Below are 17,041 nucleotides of genomic sequence, written 5' to 3'. Positions count from 1 at the left end.
CAGCCAGTGTTGGGTGAGCAGGTGAAAAGACATAGAAACATGAAAACACAGATCATTTCCATGAAGTCTCTCTCTCTCTCTCTCTCTCTCTCCCTCCCGCTCTCTCACACTCTTTCCCGCACTCCCTCTCTCTCTCACTCAAGCAGTCAGTGGGGCAAGGTGTGGAGAAGAGATAGCAGTGTGTACACACACACACACACACACACACACACACACATCGATGAAAGAAAAACAACAACATTGAAGACATGCACGGTCGAGCAGGTCATCTGTGTGTGGCACTCTTACATACATATGCACAAGAGAGGAGAGAGAGGGGTGTTGGTCTCGGCTCTGCTCCGCTTCACCTCACTGATTGCATAAAACTAAGACCTGGGTATTCAGACTACTGAGACGGGCTGCAAGCAGACAGTACAAACACAAACACACACACACACACACACACACACAACACACACAGACAGACACCCACACGGTTAGACGAGTAGACGCAGCGGTCCATATAGGCTGTGATCACAAGCACTCCTCCAGGTACCTGGACCCCAGCAACAGGGCACAAAGACTGACAATAATATCCATTTGCCTATGTGCTGCACAGTCCACTCCCCTACTCATGTCTTAACCTTAAGAAAGGTAATTAAAGCTTATTTACTACTGTGATCTATAAGAGATATGTATGTCATGTTCTCTGTGAAAAACATCATTAAAGAGTTGTCAGGAGAAATATAATATGATGGCAAAAAGGTTGATGGACGCAACACCCCTTATATCCATTTTGGAATCAATTGACAGCCAAAGGAGAGCAAATACCTATCAGTAAAATACCAAAAGATATCATGAATAACCCAAACTGTTTTATCTCAACCAATATGTCAATAAACTCGGTTCATGGCCTTCATCCTCTCTCTGTTTCTGTGTGAAGGAGTGTCAAGTAAGGGTTCCTTTTGACAATAAAGAGGAGAGACATCTCACAATTCAAGTTTGCATGTGGACAATGTGGTCATATTATGGTCTGTCCAGTAATCGTTCTTCATTGAACAATTCTTTTCTGTTATTTTCCCTTTAATCATTACCCATTCAACATGCATCCGGGAGACTAGTTTTGCACGCATTGGTTTTGCGTAGATCTGCGCCTACTGATTGTAAACGGATTCACAGCATTTACAAAATGCCAGAATAAATGGCTGTGATCTGTAACATGAAGGTGGGTTGTTACTCCGAGCGGTGACAGAAAAACACTAACCCTTGGTTCTTATCGAGGACAAAGCTGCAGTGCACTCATAACAAAACACACACATATTATTGATTCCCATTTTTATTGCTCTCTAGTCCCCATGTCGACCCGACCGGCTTGTGTGCTTTAGTGTTTATTAAACTCTGCCTTTCCATCAAAAGCCAGTTTCCAGCTCCAATGACACAATTACACTCCACACACACACACACATACTTCCGTTACCCACCAAAATAATAAACTTAACTGGTATAGCTGACAGAAAAATAACAATGAGTTACTATCTATGGTTTACCTGTCCCTCCCTTACTGCAAACAAATAAAAGGTGCAAAAAAAATCGACTACTCCTCAAATGTGTCCTGAAAGAAAATGCTTTCAATAATCTTCCAAATGCATCTTGTAAAGGTGAAGTATTTTCCCCACATTTGATTATTAGTTAAAGGCTGTTTTGTTTGCCTCCAGTCCCAGTGGGGGGCACTCATAACTAGAGGGGGAGGGGTGGACATGGTGGTTTAGAACCATATGACCCCGTCGTCTCTCTGCCCATCTGGGTCCCATAAAGAAAATAGAGGCCATGGCTACCACATGCCCACCACATGCCATGTCATACAATGCTGTGAGGTATTTTACGATCAAGGGGAATTATTGAGTCAAAAAAGTAGATAGGAATTCTTCAGAAAATGTAAATTATTCTGAATTCTTTAGTCTCTTGGGCTCTCTTGAGTAAAAAATATTTGTTTTAATAAGCGAGTGTATTTCATGTGTTTCTACTTTCAATGGATTACATATATATTTAATGTGAGATGATGTGGAAAAAAAGCAAGAAGGCAAGCCAAATGTAATAGACCCTAGGATAACATGCACAGTTGTCCGGAGACTGTCTAGCCCGTCCAAAAAAGTAGCACTGGACATTTTTATGACATTTGCGATTCATTCCCCATGCAGGAGCTCATTAGCGGAATTAATTATGACAACAGTTTGGGGCCAACATATTCATTAGGCTAGAGTAGGCTAAAACCACAACACCTGGTGACTAATTGCAAACAATTAGTTGACTAGTGGACAGTAAAATGACTCTTGCATGTCAATTGTAATAGGAAGAAATTGTAATTACCCTGTGCCTGCTGCTGGGTTTGATTTAGACCACGACGGATTCATTTTGGATCCCAAGATGACTATTTGGGACAGTTCAACCTAACGCGCCAGTGCTGCCCGTGAAATCTCATTGGCCACACTTCTCTCGCCGCTTGTGAGTTTCTCTTCCCACTGTGTTATTATGAAAATGTCTCTTACCTTTGACGGAGCGCGGTTTGGCCTGTTTTCGTCTCGACATCTCGCGGTTCAAACTTCTACTGTAAAGTCACTTTGTTGTTCAGTGTTTTTCAGGTGGACATACAAATCAGTGAAGCGTTGTTATCTTGTCTTGCTTTTCACTTTGCAAAATGTGCCTGTTGCAATGCGGCAACTTGAGTCGGCGTGCTTTACAGTCCTGCACAAAAAAAAGCCCGCAGAAACTGCTTTCGCGTACGCTCTTCAACACGTTCACTTCGTCTGCGGCCGGACTCGACCAACCTGTAGAAAACGGAACTTCTCGTCCTTTCCTCCTAGCGCGTGCCGCTCCGCCGTCGGTCTCTTTTGTTCCTTGACGTTCTCCAGCGCTTTGCCCGAGGATCCGCGCGACTTTCGCTGGCCCGTCCGTCCTGAGTTTTAGCAGGCGGTCGGGCACGAGCTGACAGCCATGCGTGGACACCAGAACGGTCGAGATGACAACACGGCGAGAGCAATACGCGACAGTCTTGTTGATTGAGTCGACACTCGTTTTCAAGGCGTTCAGCGAACGCGATCTCTTCCAGCCGTTCTATCGGTTTCGCCTAGGATTATGGAGCAGTTTATTACAACTATTGCAGTCTTTTCCCTTCCGACGATCCTGGAAACGGCGCCCGAACCCGAACAATCCTTCCTGGCCCGTCCGGCTATTCTACACTAGTGGTGGTGGTCTGGTGGCATGGACATAACAATCTCTCCCTGCATCTCTACCCGAGGGGAATGCCGTTTTCTCTACCCCGCTCGCCTTCACTTCTTTATAAAATATGTCCTTAAGCCCTCGGCAGTCGCAGGATTAGTATAACCTAATATTTATACGAGTCTAACCCTTCGCTAGCCTCTGTCTCCCTGCTTTTTCTTTGTCCTGACTCTGGCTACCAGTCTCCCTCCTCCTCTGCTTGCCTCTGCTGGCGGGGCTGCGGCGCAGACACACATAATAAAGCCAAAGCAGGCAGTGCTTGGCTGGAAATGTAGCCGCGTCCCAGCAGGGGGATGTGAGAGAAGGGTCCCGGCGGGGGAGCGCTCTGATCCCGCAGGGAGCAGCTCGGCACAGCTCGGGTTGGCTGAAGCAGAGGCTGAGAGGAAGGCAGGCTGAGAGGAGAGGGAGCGGGAGAAGGGAGAGTTAGGCAACAGCACCGAGACATGGCCGACTGTTGAAACTACAACGGGGACTCGGAGAATACGACGGGAGAGGCGGAGTGAAACTGCGGACCTGAGATAGGCTTTGTGTGTGTATCCATCCAACGACAAAGTTTTGGATAATTAAACATATGTTTAGCCCTTTTTTCTTTGCAGACATTCTGATTTATCGAGGAGTAATCTGATATCCTCAATAGGACCATTGAGATTGGGAGAAGCCACAGCTCTGTCTACAATATCGAATTTATGATTTCTTTATTATACTGTTATATTGACTCCTCAGTGGACTTGATGGAGCGACCTTTTTTATTGTTGAGGCACCTTTTTTTTTTTTTTACATAGCCTGGATACATTTTCTATGAACGTCGTTTTAAAGGATTGATACACAGCTTTTAATTTTTGTACAACCACAAAATGTGTATGTGGGGCCCTATAACATTTCCAGCGTCTCAGAATGGACGCGAATCTCTGCTTACATTGGAGAGGCCACGTGCCTATTAGGCCTTCTGCAAGGGCAACGTCTTTCTTGTACCCGTGTCCGTACAGCTTGATTTCAAAGGATATTTAAAATATCGAAGGTTTTGCAAAACATCATACAAACGAGGTTTTGTTTTACGATTTGGCGTTTTGTTCAGTGTTTTATTCTCCTTGTATGGGGGGGGGGGGAATGTATGACATGTCGAGTAGAATATGCAGCTGGCAGGGAGGGGTGAGGTGAAAAAAACAAAACTGAAGATCACTGGGTGCTTTGTTCATGGCTCTGTGCTCAGACTGCGTGCTCTTGACTGCAGCTGAGCTTCACTCTCTCCATCTCCCTCCTTCTCTTCCCTTTCTCTCTCCCTCCCTCTGGTTGTCATGGATAGCTGGGTAGTGTTGGGTCTCCTATGTTGACCAGCGGGGCTACTCTCCTCCACAGATTGATCCTCCCCGGCCGCTACCCCACCCACCCCACACTCCATCTCCACGGGGGAGACGGAGAGGCCTTTAGTATTGACCCCCTCCCCCCCAGCCCAGCAGGGGGGTGGGTTGGGGGGGGGTATGCTTGTCCCTTACACAAGCACCACCCCACCCCCGTCTTTTCCTCCATCCAAACCTTCACCTCTTTCTCTCCTGTGATGAAATGAGCACGCGCCAGGGGACCGTCAACACGTGTGTGTGTGTGTGTGTGTGTGTGTGTGTGTGTGTGTGTGTGTGTGTGTGTGTGTGTGTGTGTGTGTGTGTGTGTGTGTGTGTGTGTGTGTTGTGTATGGCCCTGTAAAAAAACAAAAGGGGTGGGGGGGAGGGAAGTGGCTGGTTGGAGCAAGAAGCCCCCTCGGTGTGAATCCGGCTGGCACAGTGGGATCCCAACCCCCCCCATCCATCCTCAACGGGGAAAAAAATTAAAAGATGAACCCCTCCCCCCTCCTCACCTCCTCTGCTTTGCTGCTAAATACAAAGAGTGGGAAAGTAGCCCACATTACAAGCTCCTTAAGGGTCAAGGACAGGGGCCGGTCTGAATAGCTTCTAAAGAGAGGGATTGTTGAATCACATAGCTAGCGATTATACCCTCTGTCATCTGGGTGCAGATTTGCTTCAGAAAGGGCTTATGGGGCTGTTTTTTTTTTTTTTTTTTAAACAGAACAAGAGAACATCAAGTCGCAGGGACTGAATAAGTCGGCCAACAGACACACACTGTGAATTAATACAGACAGGACATCAATGGGAACAGGCCGAAGACAGATGTACCCCGGTGTAACCCTGGAAGAAAGAAAGAACACCATAAAAGTAGCCCTACCGTTTATGGATTTCTCACAATAATACTAAATATGGGTGGATTATACAGTGCATGAAATATGACCAGGAGAAAAGATTGTAATAAAAAAAAAGATTTAAATTTGATCACATCGTTTCAGAAGACGACCATCTACAAAGGATGTCAATCAAACACTGATTCAATTCTCCCTTACAGTATGTCAGATCATGATGCATATGTGGCATGAATCATGAAGACCAATGCTCTACTGTTTGCATCAAATACGTTTACATTAAGTTTAGTCATCTCCCTTGTATCTCCTACAACCGTAAACAGACAGACCTATGCTGCTGAGGTGAACCATCACCTCACAGCCCTCGCAAAACCCCTTAATATCAGTCTGTCTATGGTATGGTTGATGCAACCCAAAGCCATTTGTTTTTGCTCTTTCTCCCTTCTTTACCTGCTCCATCACCTCTCTCTCTCTCTCTCTCTCTCTCTCTCTCTCTCTCTCTCTCTCGTGTTTGGTTGAACTCTTGCCAGCAGTAATAGGTCTTCCCTCCACAGACAACAGAGCTCCATCTCACACAGCTTTTGTCCTAGTTACAGGCTATTTTTATGGGAAATAATTAGACACATAACTGATTTAAATACAGCAAAGCCATGCTCTTTTGTCTCCAATTATTAAAGGCTGGATACACAATGGCAAAGGTGTAAGGTACGTGAAGATTGAACTGTGTGTTCACCCGCTCCTGCCTTAGCACTCATGAGAGGTTGAGCACATAGTTATTCTTCTTACTTATTCTCCTATTTCATGTCTCAATTTAGGAAAAGCCTTTGGTTGGTGTTTTGTGTGTGACCATGCACCCCACACCGCTTGTGTGGGTGAGAATTTTCAATCAATTCTAAGATCGGCACTATGTAAACATTTAGCCGAAGGATCAATCTCAATAAATATTTATCCTCAGCCAGTGGGAGGGAAGGGATGAGCAATACTTTTGCTAGTAGTTTATGCAGTTGCTAACAAAGCTCTACTTGGTTGCCACCTTGAGGCCTATACAGAGACATCAGTCAAGGTGCATACATCTGTGGTTGGGTTTCACAGACTGCAGAATAAGGAGAAAAATAACATAGTGCAGGTAATTGTTATGGCCATTGATTGAACTTGGTTGATTTGGTTGATAATAACCAAGGTTGGTGGAGTTGGTTCAACTCTTCCATTCCAGTGTTCAGTGAGTCAAAAAGCATAGAACACACACACACACACACACACACACACACACACACACACACACACACACACACACACACACACACACACACACACACACACACACACACAGCGCTAGCTGAGCAAGAGACAGCCATGTAACCACAATAAATACACACACGTGTTTATTTTTAATTTGCCTCGATTCACTCACACACAATTACAAGTCTCCATGTGCATGTGTGCATCTCTGCCCTCGCTTTTGTGCACTAATCTAAGAAAATGACAGAAATCCCAACCTACAATCACACAAAAAGAAACATGGCCACTCTCCTATGTGTGTATCTCCATTGAGCATTAGGTAAAAGACTGCAAAATAATTATACCAATAGAACGACGAGGTTCCAGCTAAAAACTGAAACGGCTTCTCTTCTCTCTTTCTCCCTTTGTTTCTTCCTGTTCTTCCTTCTCATCAAGCGCTTGGATTTAACAATTCCACATTTCCCCCCACGGACCGCCTCTGCAGAGAGCCTAACCCGTTTCTCCTAATTTCCCCACTCCCATAATAGAAAAGACTTGTGTTAAAGAGCATCATTAGTGCCAGGACATTTTTTTTTGTTTTCTTATTCTCAGCAGAAAGGAGAAGTGTTATCTGTGTCGGACAAACTTAACCCAATTAAGATGTGGTGGGGCGGAGGGGCTTGGCTCACAACCTAGCTGGGACCCAGGGCTGAGGAGCCTTAGAGCGCTCAGCCAACCAGCTAGTCCCAAAGCCAATTCCTATGCCAGCCTGCCAGCCAGCCTGCCAGGCCCTCAGCCAACTCCTTAGACAGTCAGCCAGCCAACCAGCCTAGCAGACCAAGCAGCCACGCCCAAAGGCCACTCCTCCACCAGCCATTCAATCGGATGACATGTAGACAAAAAAGTGTATCTATAGGAGGCTAAATTAACAACAGAAGTGCAAACATAAGAGTATTTAAATATGTGTGGACCCCGTACTTCTAATTGGAAAGTCCAACACAGTGTCATTGTCTTCCCATTGGCTATTTTAAGGAGTCTCTTAAAGTGATTCAAAGATAGCAAACACATCCAAACCCCTTAGCTTATTCAGCATTATATGTGCATGTCTGTATGCTACAATGTGTGAGACATGTTTATCGGTTCCATATAAAAAGACATTGAGTGTACATATGTGTTTTGCAACCAGCCAACCAATCAGCTAGACGGCTTGTCAACCCGTCGTCCAATCAGCTAGTCAGCCAGTACCCCAGCCTCCTCATCAGCCGGTCTCCCAGTCAGCCAGGCCGCCGGAAGCTTTGGAGCCAGCCTAACTCAGCTGCTAGGCGAGCAGGAGCCAGCCATGTAACCACATTGAGACTGCTGATCCTACTGGCTGCAGGGAGCCCCTCCCTCTGTGGGTCAACCCATCGGCCGGCCATCCCGGCCCTCACCCAACCTCACAGCCGGACAGCCGGCGTCTCATCCAACCTCTCTGAGCATAGTTTATGCAGCAAAACTTATTTGAGTGCAAGCAATATGTAACCCTGCCTGCTTTGACAGCAGTTAAACATAAGTCAATAATACAATCTAGTATGGTAGTGGATGTGCTATTGAATGGTTGGTTTTATGGTTTGCTTTTGCTTTTGACTGAACATGGCCATCAGTAATGTTAACAATACAGACTAAGAGAGTATGTCTAGATCTCATCCAAACATGGCCTGCTGCAGCACATACTGAAACATGCTCATTTAGGTCTAATTAACCTTAACCTTTTGGCTGCCTAACATTACATTACACTACAAGTTGGAAATTTGTATTTTGCCATGGGTTACTTGGCACATACATATTTACCTATGTCTTTATGAAACTAAACTAAATACCTGGTCATTTGCCATTGTTAATGAGACATGTACACTAATCTAAGTACTTATATCGCCAATATATATATTTTACACATTATTCTCTCTCTCTCACACACCACACACACACACACACACACACACCACACACAACACACACACACACACACACACACACACACACACACACACACACCTCCCCCATGAACCATACAAGTGAGATACATAGGCCTACTCGGTCAGCCAAATATGTTGATAATTAGTCTTGTTATTGGAAGGTGTTATCGCAACAATTAACACCCTAATGTGTGTATGTACGTGGGTGATTAAGTGAGGGAAGAGTGTGTGTGTGTGTGTGTGTGTGTGTGTGTGTAGGTTGTTGGCAGAATTAACATAATGGCGCGCGCGCACACACACACACACACACACACACACACACACACACACACACACACACACACACACACACACACACACACACACACACACACTATAACTCAGCAAGGGTCTCAGGTAACATTGCAACAGTTTTCCATTACACCGGTTCCTGTGAATTCTGACACAAAGGCACCCGGAATAGCCAAAGTGATTGATATCCAGCAGTGTAGGATGAGATGATGTACGGTGGCAGGGAGGTAACTTGAAGAAAAAGAAACAAGAACAGAGTGCCCGTCTGGGGAGGACTAGGCTAGAGGGGAAAAAATATCGCTAAATAGAACAGGTGAACGTGAGAAGGAAAGTTAGGAAGCACATAAAAAAACACTTTTGAACTTTGCACAGTGCCACAGGCGTGCGCCTCCACAGACGACATCGAAGCCTCATATGGCGCAAGATAGGAGCGCAACCAACAAGCGTGTTTACACACGTGCACTCCAATCAGACAGTGTGGAGGCTGGTGTAATGAGGTGGAGATGGCTGTCCATTATTTCTTCCGAGTTGATGGGATTCTCACAGCAGTCCGTGCACTGCTGGAAAGAGGATGGCAGAGGCGTGAACCGAAAAACAGAAGACCTGATGCATCTTGTGTTTGTTTGTGGAGACAGTTACTTTATCTTCAGAATGGACATGCACGCGCCACTTAGCTCTTGCCTGGCGTTCTGCTACCGTGTTAGGACAGGCGGGTCTCTGTCGCCATCTAGCGAGCACACAATTTTTTTTTTCTCCAATTTCATTCGTCTATAAATATTTAATTAAAATATGTGGTTAATCACAAGAGAAGATAGTCGGTTTAACTGAAATCTCTCTCTCAAAAAAAAAAGTGCAGGCAAGTGCTTGATCTATGAGAATACATGTCTAATTAACACAATACTGTGTATGGCGTGCCTTTAACGAAGACAGACATGAGCATACGGCTGGGCCCGTCAGGGCTAACATCTGCCTTGACAACCAATTTTGTAAGATAAGAGGGGCATCTTAACTGATAATTCAGGCAAAACAAAATCCTGAGACCACTTTATTTCTGTACAGAATTTACAACCAAGGTGGATTCCATCAACCAGATAATCAAAAACACTTATGCTCTTACAATGAAAACAAAAAACTCAAAAGATGTTCTTTATGAAAATGTATAAAAGCAACAGCATTTAACAGGTTAGTGAATTAATAAAAAACAAAAGAATACGATTCCTTCTGTATTATTTTCACAGTGAAACATCCCCTTGCTGGTATGTGAACAAGGCAAATGGGAGACAGAAGGAGAGTGGTTTTAGGAAGTGCAGCAATGCTGTTCGTGTAACGGAGCTGTTCATGGAAGCATGAACAGCTACGCTACCAATGAGTGACCCGTTTGTGCGGGTGAACTCATGATGACAAATACACACTCAGCATTATCAGTAGAACCAGTAAAAGGCTCTGAACTACTTATCTGGCAAAGAAAAAAAAATAACACAATAGGCACATCAATTGTGTACCAGTAAAATTAATATATTCAAATATCCAAGTGGTCATTGAAATAACTGACTCTTAAATTCATAAATAAAATGCTTCCCTCTTTTCAGGATACCCATCCCTCACCCATGGTACTGGGAATATGATTAATGCTTAGTGATTGTGAGATAACTTTTGTGTCATGACGTAAAAAGGAATTCTATATACAATATTTCAGCCTACTGAGAACTTTGTGATGTGAACCCATCATAACCTTAGTTTTGTGTCCTTCAACAGGATTACAGTTTGCAAGCAAGACGATGAACATTTGATAACATCGAACAAGTTCAACTTTAAATACAACCATGTCCATTTGCATTCGTTTCACTGGTCTTCTGGCAACTAGGGATGGATAGTTCATTCCACTAGAGGACAGTATTTAGTTCTACAGAAATTTGAAATGATGAAACACTATTCTTGGAGGGCATGAGCCTATTTCAGCGCCTGGGCCCACTGGATCTTATATTCGGTCCACCTGAGCAGATAAAAAAAAGAAAAGGGGAAAAAGAAGACAGGGGTTAGATGACAAAGGTAAGAATTGTGTGTTCTCAGTGTTCTCACTGTTGTGATGTTTAAAAAGTAAGGATAAATTAATAATGTACGATAATTATATATGTAATATATTAAAGTTACATGTATCTTTTGAACATAGCAGATAAGATTAAATGATCTCATAAAAAATGTATGAGTATTTTTACATCAATAACCTGGTACAGGCATAAGTGGGGTGTGGGGGCGAAGGCTCTTCAGGGAGGGGGGGCCCCCTCTGGCCCCATGAGCACTGCCACGGGGGCCCTGGTAGTATTGTGGAACATGGTTGTGTGGGGGCCCATGGGGGCGAGGGCCATTATAGGGACTGTGTAAAGATGGTGGGCCACGAGGAGGTGCGGGGCCAAGATGAGTCCCATGGGGGGGGCCGTGTGGGGGTCCGTGTGGGCCCGGGGCCCGATGCAGTGATAACAGGGGAGGAGGCTTGGTTTTGGGGTAGGAGCCTGAGGAGAGAGAGAAAGACTGTAAAAGTCACGCCATTCGTCTATGACAGAGTACTGCGGTCATGCATTAATAATCTGCATTTTTCGATTATTATTGTTAATAATAACTAGTCACAGATGTAACTGGTAAGGAATTATGAATAGACACGTGCATAAAGCACAGTCCGACCTGACGGGGACAACAGAGGGCCGGGCTGCGGCTCGCCAGCGGGACCAGCCAGGGGCCCCCCAGGCCCGGGCAGGGTTAAAGGGGCGCTGGGCGGAGTAGGGAGCAGGGGAGGAGGTTTCCCCAGACCGGGAGGTAACATGTTGCCCCTCTTCCCATCTGTGGTGGAAGCTGAACAGGAAACAAGAACATTAAAAAAAAAAAAACGAATCGTGTGTGCCCATGTGTGTGACCGGGTGAATAGGGGGTGCAGTCGGTCCACCTTGCATGTGGTCCTGGCGAGAGCGCAGGTACTGGGAGACCGTGGCCAGCTCCTCGGGGTACAGGTGCACCCCCTCCGCCAGCAGCAGCAGGAGCTGGCGCGTGTCAGACGGCACGGCGTGCCGCTCCACCTTCTGGCGGTCCAGGAAGTCGCTGAGCAGCTGGGAGGCCCGCGCGGCCATGTCCGCCGGCTCCTTCGGGGGCCGCTCTTTGACGAGGCCCCGGTTGTACTCCGCAGCCACAAAGTCCATGGCTTGGTCCTTGGGCATGTTGCGGTGGACTAGAAGGGGGGGGGGGTGATCAGCACGGTTACTTTGGACAGTTCTCGGGGATTCAAGGAGAGGTTTAATACATTTAGAACATTTTAGAGAAAGAAAATTGGGATTGTTTGTGATTATGCTCAATTTATTGCATTTATTATTATTATTATTATTATTAGTTAAAGGAATATAATTAACTGTTATCGTTTCCTTAATATATTACAAAGTATATATGTGGGTGTACGTTTTGTCGTAACTATGAGCTCCTTTGAAAGAATGTGTGCTGTGAAAAATGATTTGTGCTTTTGTGGCATTTTAGTGTGCAGTATTATCTTAAGTAATGATTAAACAGGGTTTGTGACCTTTTAGTTGATAGGCCTTTCATACAAAAGTTCAAAAGTCCTGCTTGATTTCTGCAGTTTTATGAGCCAATAGTAAAGAACTATGGAATTTAGCTAGGATGTGTTTTTTTATATACCTATTATCATAACCGTTTACGATTAAGTTTTTATATTACAGGTGGAAATCATTACATGCTGTGCTTAATCAAAATCGTGTGAGATCTCTCCATTCCTGTCCATGCTGTAAAATTACAACTGCACATCAAAATTAAGAGTATTAAGTAAGTTTTCATTTTAGACTGGAGAGAAAAGACGTTTTCATCATCAATCCTCCTCAACTTTATTTTGTTTTTGACTATTTAGTTTGGTCGATCAACACGAAATTAAACAAATTTACAATAAAAATATGACCTACCCCTCTCGTGGTGTTTTAGGAAGCAATAAAGTGTTTTCAAAACACTTTATTACATTTGATTAAATGGGGTGTGTTAACCAAACTTTTGCAGTTTAACGTGAAGCAAATGGAAGGTTAGAGATATACAAATATTTGTTGAATTACATGTGAGATTTTTTTAACAGGTATACAAGGAAACCTAGGGTTTATCTTCATTGTTGATGTAAAAAATAAGATCCATATCTGGATTTGATGAAGATCAGTTTTTGATGACGCCGTCTTAAATGTGTTTCTTGCTAAATTGAGGATGATGCAAGTATGGAGTCCTTACCACGGTCATTTTATTTGTTTTGTAAGGGGTGAGGGAGAGGGGTTGGTGGCGGAGGGGAGTTAGGGACTTACTTTTGAGGGACTCTGAGAATATGATTACAGTGCAGGAGGAGAGAGCTACGTTTGTGTGCTCCACCAGAATACATAACGGGGAGCCGTCGGCCCGGATGTCCTGCAGAGCCCGGGTCAGGCCCGACTCCGCCTGAAGGTAGAGCATTTCCACTGACAGGCCACGCTCCTGCAAACACTCGCCTAGTGACTTTGGGTAATCCCTTTGGGAGGAAGAAAAACACTTTGTTAACTTACTCTTCATGTATATAGCTGGTGAGTGAAGCGGCACAGGTGATGACCAAGGTCAGTGTAATACGACAGAGCGCGGGCGGAGGGATTCAGGAAAACCTCATGACAAGTTAAAACTGTGGACTTGTGATTTGGGATTAATCGTTGAACGAGTTGTGAGTTCATATGTTTTATGGATACATTTAAAATTTGCATTGAAAGCCACAGTAGGGGGGGGGGGGCCCTACTGTTTTGTCACATATTTACAAATAGTAAAGTAATATTTGTAAAGTAATATTTGTCACATATTTTACATGATGCATACATACATACCCAAATTTGAACACCGAGCATCATGGTTAGATAAAAAAATATCAATTTATTCTGTCTAGTAATCAATACTTTCGAAGTGAATTATACACGTCATTTTCGAGTTTAGAATAACCTTATAAAATAGGTAAAATGTATATATTTCTTAATAGGGCTTATGTGGCAACAGGGCCACAGTAATGATTACTTTGTAATGTGTTTAATATCCAGATTTATTTTGTATGAAATAGTAAAAGTTTTACTGACAGTTTGTACAATACAAAAACTTTTCGCAAAACAAGATTATACATTTTATAATCGTGCATACAAAGGTTGTTTAGTAAAATGACACGATAATGTGTGCAGCACTGATTTATCTTGGCAATAACTGGAGGTAAATGCTAAAGAATAGGTTATGTCCACAATGTATTTGCATATTTTCTGCAGCAATATTTGTGCTTCTGGTCTGCCCAGTTTCATATTATGATATTCACAAGATCCTTTATGAATGAATTGTGCTATTTTGTGTGATATTCTCTTCAACATCCGTGTTTGTATAAGAATACATTAACTGTTGCAATAGTTTATTATTGATGTGTCGATAATACTTTTTTATTATTACCAATTTATTTAACACTTAGTTCACTTGAGGTTGCACAATGAAGTTTGGAAATCTCATCAAATCTCTTCTGAAATCCCCATAGGACATTATAGTTGCATGTAAACTTCCTCAATTATTACTTCCGTATTTATGTAGTGGTTAACTTTTTTCATATGAAGCTTGGGTCAGCTGCTGGAGAAATGAATTCCCTAGAAAAAAGGGTAATGTGAGGCATATTTAACAATCATAGGCCAAAGGCGAATAATTGAATAGTGGCTCCAACTATTTACGGAGCCTGAGGCGAATAATGGTTTTAGTATATACTACACGTGAACACTCCAAAAATAAACAAGATAACACTTTTTGCCAGGATTATATTTGTTTTTATTAGCGGTTTATTTGTTTTTATTAGCGTGACGAGACGACCGTCACAAGTGCTCCCCATTACGAAAACAATATCCCGAGTTTGAGATCTCACGTAAGAGATATTGCCCAATATCCCGAGATAGCGAACAATACAAATTGCACCATTTAAGGAGGTTCACGTGTAGCATAATATAGGATTTCACACTGAAGTGATTGACAGTGGGAAAATATGAGCACATGAGATACTGCTGCCCTTTTGCAATCAAATCATTTAGCTTAATACTTGTTGTGACAGATATTCAGGCCCAAAGCGATTTGGCCGAACTTTGTTGGAGAAGTTTTATGGCAAATATTAATTGTGCGTGTTTATTTCTTTATTTGTTTAAGTCTTTTGAAATGTCGTCCTCTGACCAACATATGCCTATTTCAGGATCGGACAGTCAAGGTCGAAGTTGTCCAAGTAGACGCAGTTTTGGATATTTCAGAGAACGCTGCATATTGCAGCTAGGTACGATGGGTGATGTTCAGGCCGAGCATGTGACTTGTAGCCGCAGATTGTATATTTTAGCTGGAAGTAGCGTTAGTTTAAGTCTCTACTGGTAGTTTCTATGATAAATGAAAATCCAAAAGGAAGGCTCCTACAGGCGGCGGCCAACCTATATCCACAATGTTTTGTTAGAACTTGGTAGCTCACAACTTACATGCACTGATTGGTGATGGAGAGCACCACACAATCTGCCGGCTCCTTCTCATCCTGGACCTGTCTGTAGAACCTCTGGTACAAGGCCTTACGTCTGTCCGTGGGGCTGTATCCCTCAGTCTTGGCTGAAGGTGGGCAGAAGGACAGAATGTAGTTGACAAATGTTTAGGTTTCGAAGACAAAGGATTTTATTGACAATGGCAACGTAAGAAAATAGTAGAAGCCTGCTAGCCGCCAAATAATAAAAACAATAGGCAAGTAAAGATAAATGTTTCCAGAAATGTACAGCAGGACAATTTACAATTTACCAACAACAGGGGTCTGTGACTTATTGTACTTAAGACCATATATTGCATGCAATTAACGACAGCTGACTATACACTCTGTATACTCAAAAGCATATAATAATTTCCAGTAGTAGAAAAATATAACAACACTTCTAAATGCTTTGTTGGAGAGCTCAGCTTGAACAACTAATACTTGACAAAAACCAATACATTTTCATACTCAATTTAAATTCGCTATTAAGCGAGTACTCACTATTTGGGGGTCGCTGATATCCTTCAAACTGCATGTTGCTACTGTACTTGTGCTGTTGTTCTAGTTCTTCATAGCTAAAAAAAAAAGGGAGAAAAGAAATGGCACCAAACTTCAAGAGGCATGCCCTAATGTCATATTCGGTCACTACCACATTGGGCTGCGTAGGCAAATAATTCAACATGCCAAAACTCAAGGTGTGTAACTAGGTATGCATACCTACCGGAATATAATATGCGAGAAGTTTAAAGATTTGATGACTGATACTGTCAGTTATCTCTAACGCTAGGTGTGTCACACAATAACAGGTACAAATATAAATTGCTCATTCAAGTGGAAGAATAGTTCAGTAATATTGCTGAAATAAAACATAGTATTTACTCCCACCTTTTAAGTATATCCTTATGCTCCTCTGTTCGGTCCTCCCGGGTCGGGTAAGGCGCTGGTCTTCGAAACGATCGGTGTGTTTGACTAATGGAAAAACAAAGGACAAACATTTGTATCATCTTGTGACTTAACTGTTTGCGCCTATCACATTGACAGAGTATTTAATTTCCCATTGTTTTGCAGAGCGTCGAGCTATCGTATTTAGCATGGTATCTCGTGATGCTAAATACACTAACCTTCCATTTGGTGTCGTTTGTGGTCGCCTGCCAGTGCCAGAAGATTTCGCCCACGAAGACATTTTATCTACAAATAACACAGAGGAGTATACAGTTCTCTTCTAATATAACATGTAGCAGTTCTTTCTTGACACAGCGAAATAAGTGTTATGCACCGTTCCTGTGGACGAGGTTAGTGATGCGATTGGCTACATTAACAAGGTCCACTGGTATTGGTTACCGTATCTTCGTTCCTATTTACACCCGCCCACATACAAAATTCCTATGATTTTGATGCTCATAATGAAGCAACGGCCACATATTAAACTCTGTTGAATGGTCCATAATGCCATTAAAACCATTTGTCGATTCACAAGTCGAAAAAAAAAGCATTTCTGAACTAATTGTGAATCAAATCTTTATTCATTTGTTAAAATATTTTTTTAGGCTAACGTTTGTGTGTGTTTCAAGAACATTTTGC

The 17,041-nt window shown here is 43.1% G+C and overlaps 2 protein-coding genes across 8 annotated transcripts in view; both read right to left on the bottom strand.

The window, feature by feature from the left end:
- znf423 (zinc finger protein 423) overlaps nt 1–3,661 on the bottom strand; it is a 110,706-nt gene extending 107,045 nt beyond the window's left edge. For 3 of the 6 annotated variants that reach the window (XM_030366954.1, XM_030366957.1, XM_030366956.1), the window contains exon 1: nt 2,526–3,660. In XM_030366954.1, coding sequence (XP_030222814.1) covers nt 2,526–2,565 — 40 coding nt within the window. In that variant the 5' untranslated portion in view covers nt 2,566–3,660. Of the gene's footprint in view, nt 1–2,525 lie in introns of all 6 variants that reach the window. The other 3 variants (XM_030366958.1, XM_030366960.1, XM_030366959.1) reach the window with 3 other exon arrangements.
- Nucleotides 3,662–9,931: 6,270 nt separating this feature from the next.
- si:ch211-216l23.2 (nuclear receptor coactivator 5) lies at nt 9,932–16,822 on the bottom strand. Of its 2 annotated transcripts, none has more exons than XM_030366981.1 (9): nt 16,582–16,822; nt 16,346–16,429; nt 15,962–16,035; nt 15,423–15,546; nt 13,239–13,438; nt 11,843–12,121; nt 11,584–11,751; nt 11,121–11,414; nt 9,932–10,897 (listed from the first exon to the last, which is right to left on the bottom strand). In XM_030366981.1, the coding sequence occupies exons 1-8, from the start codon at nt 16,641–16,643 to the stop codon at nt 11,122–11,124; spliced, it is 1,284 nt and encodes a 427-aa protein (XP_030222841.1). In that variant the 5' UTR covers nt 16,644–16,822; the 3' UTR covers nt 9,932–10,897; nt 11,121. The 2 variants fall into 2 exon arrangements, with proteins under 2 accessions (XP_030222841.1, XP_030222840.1); XM_030366980.1 differs by having other exon boundaries at nt 11,130–11,414.
- Nucleotides 16,823–17,041: the final 219 nt, after the last annotated feature.

Source organism: Gadus morhua, chromosome 9, assembly GCF_902167405.1.
Source record: "Gadus morhua chromosome 9, gadMor3.0, whole genome shotgun sequence".
In the NCBI taxonomy this organism is placed as follows: Eukaryota; Metazoa; Chordata; class Actinopteri; order Gadiformes; family Gadidae; genus Gadus; species Gadus morhua.
Note: the sequence above shows the minus strand (reverse complement) of the source record. Positions and strands in the feature narration are given on the sequence as shown.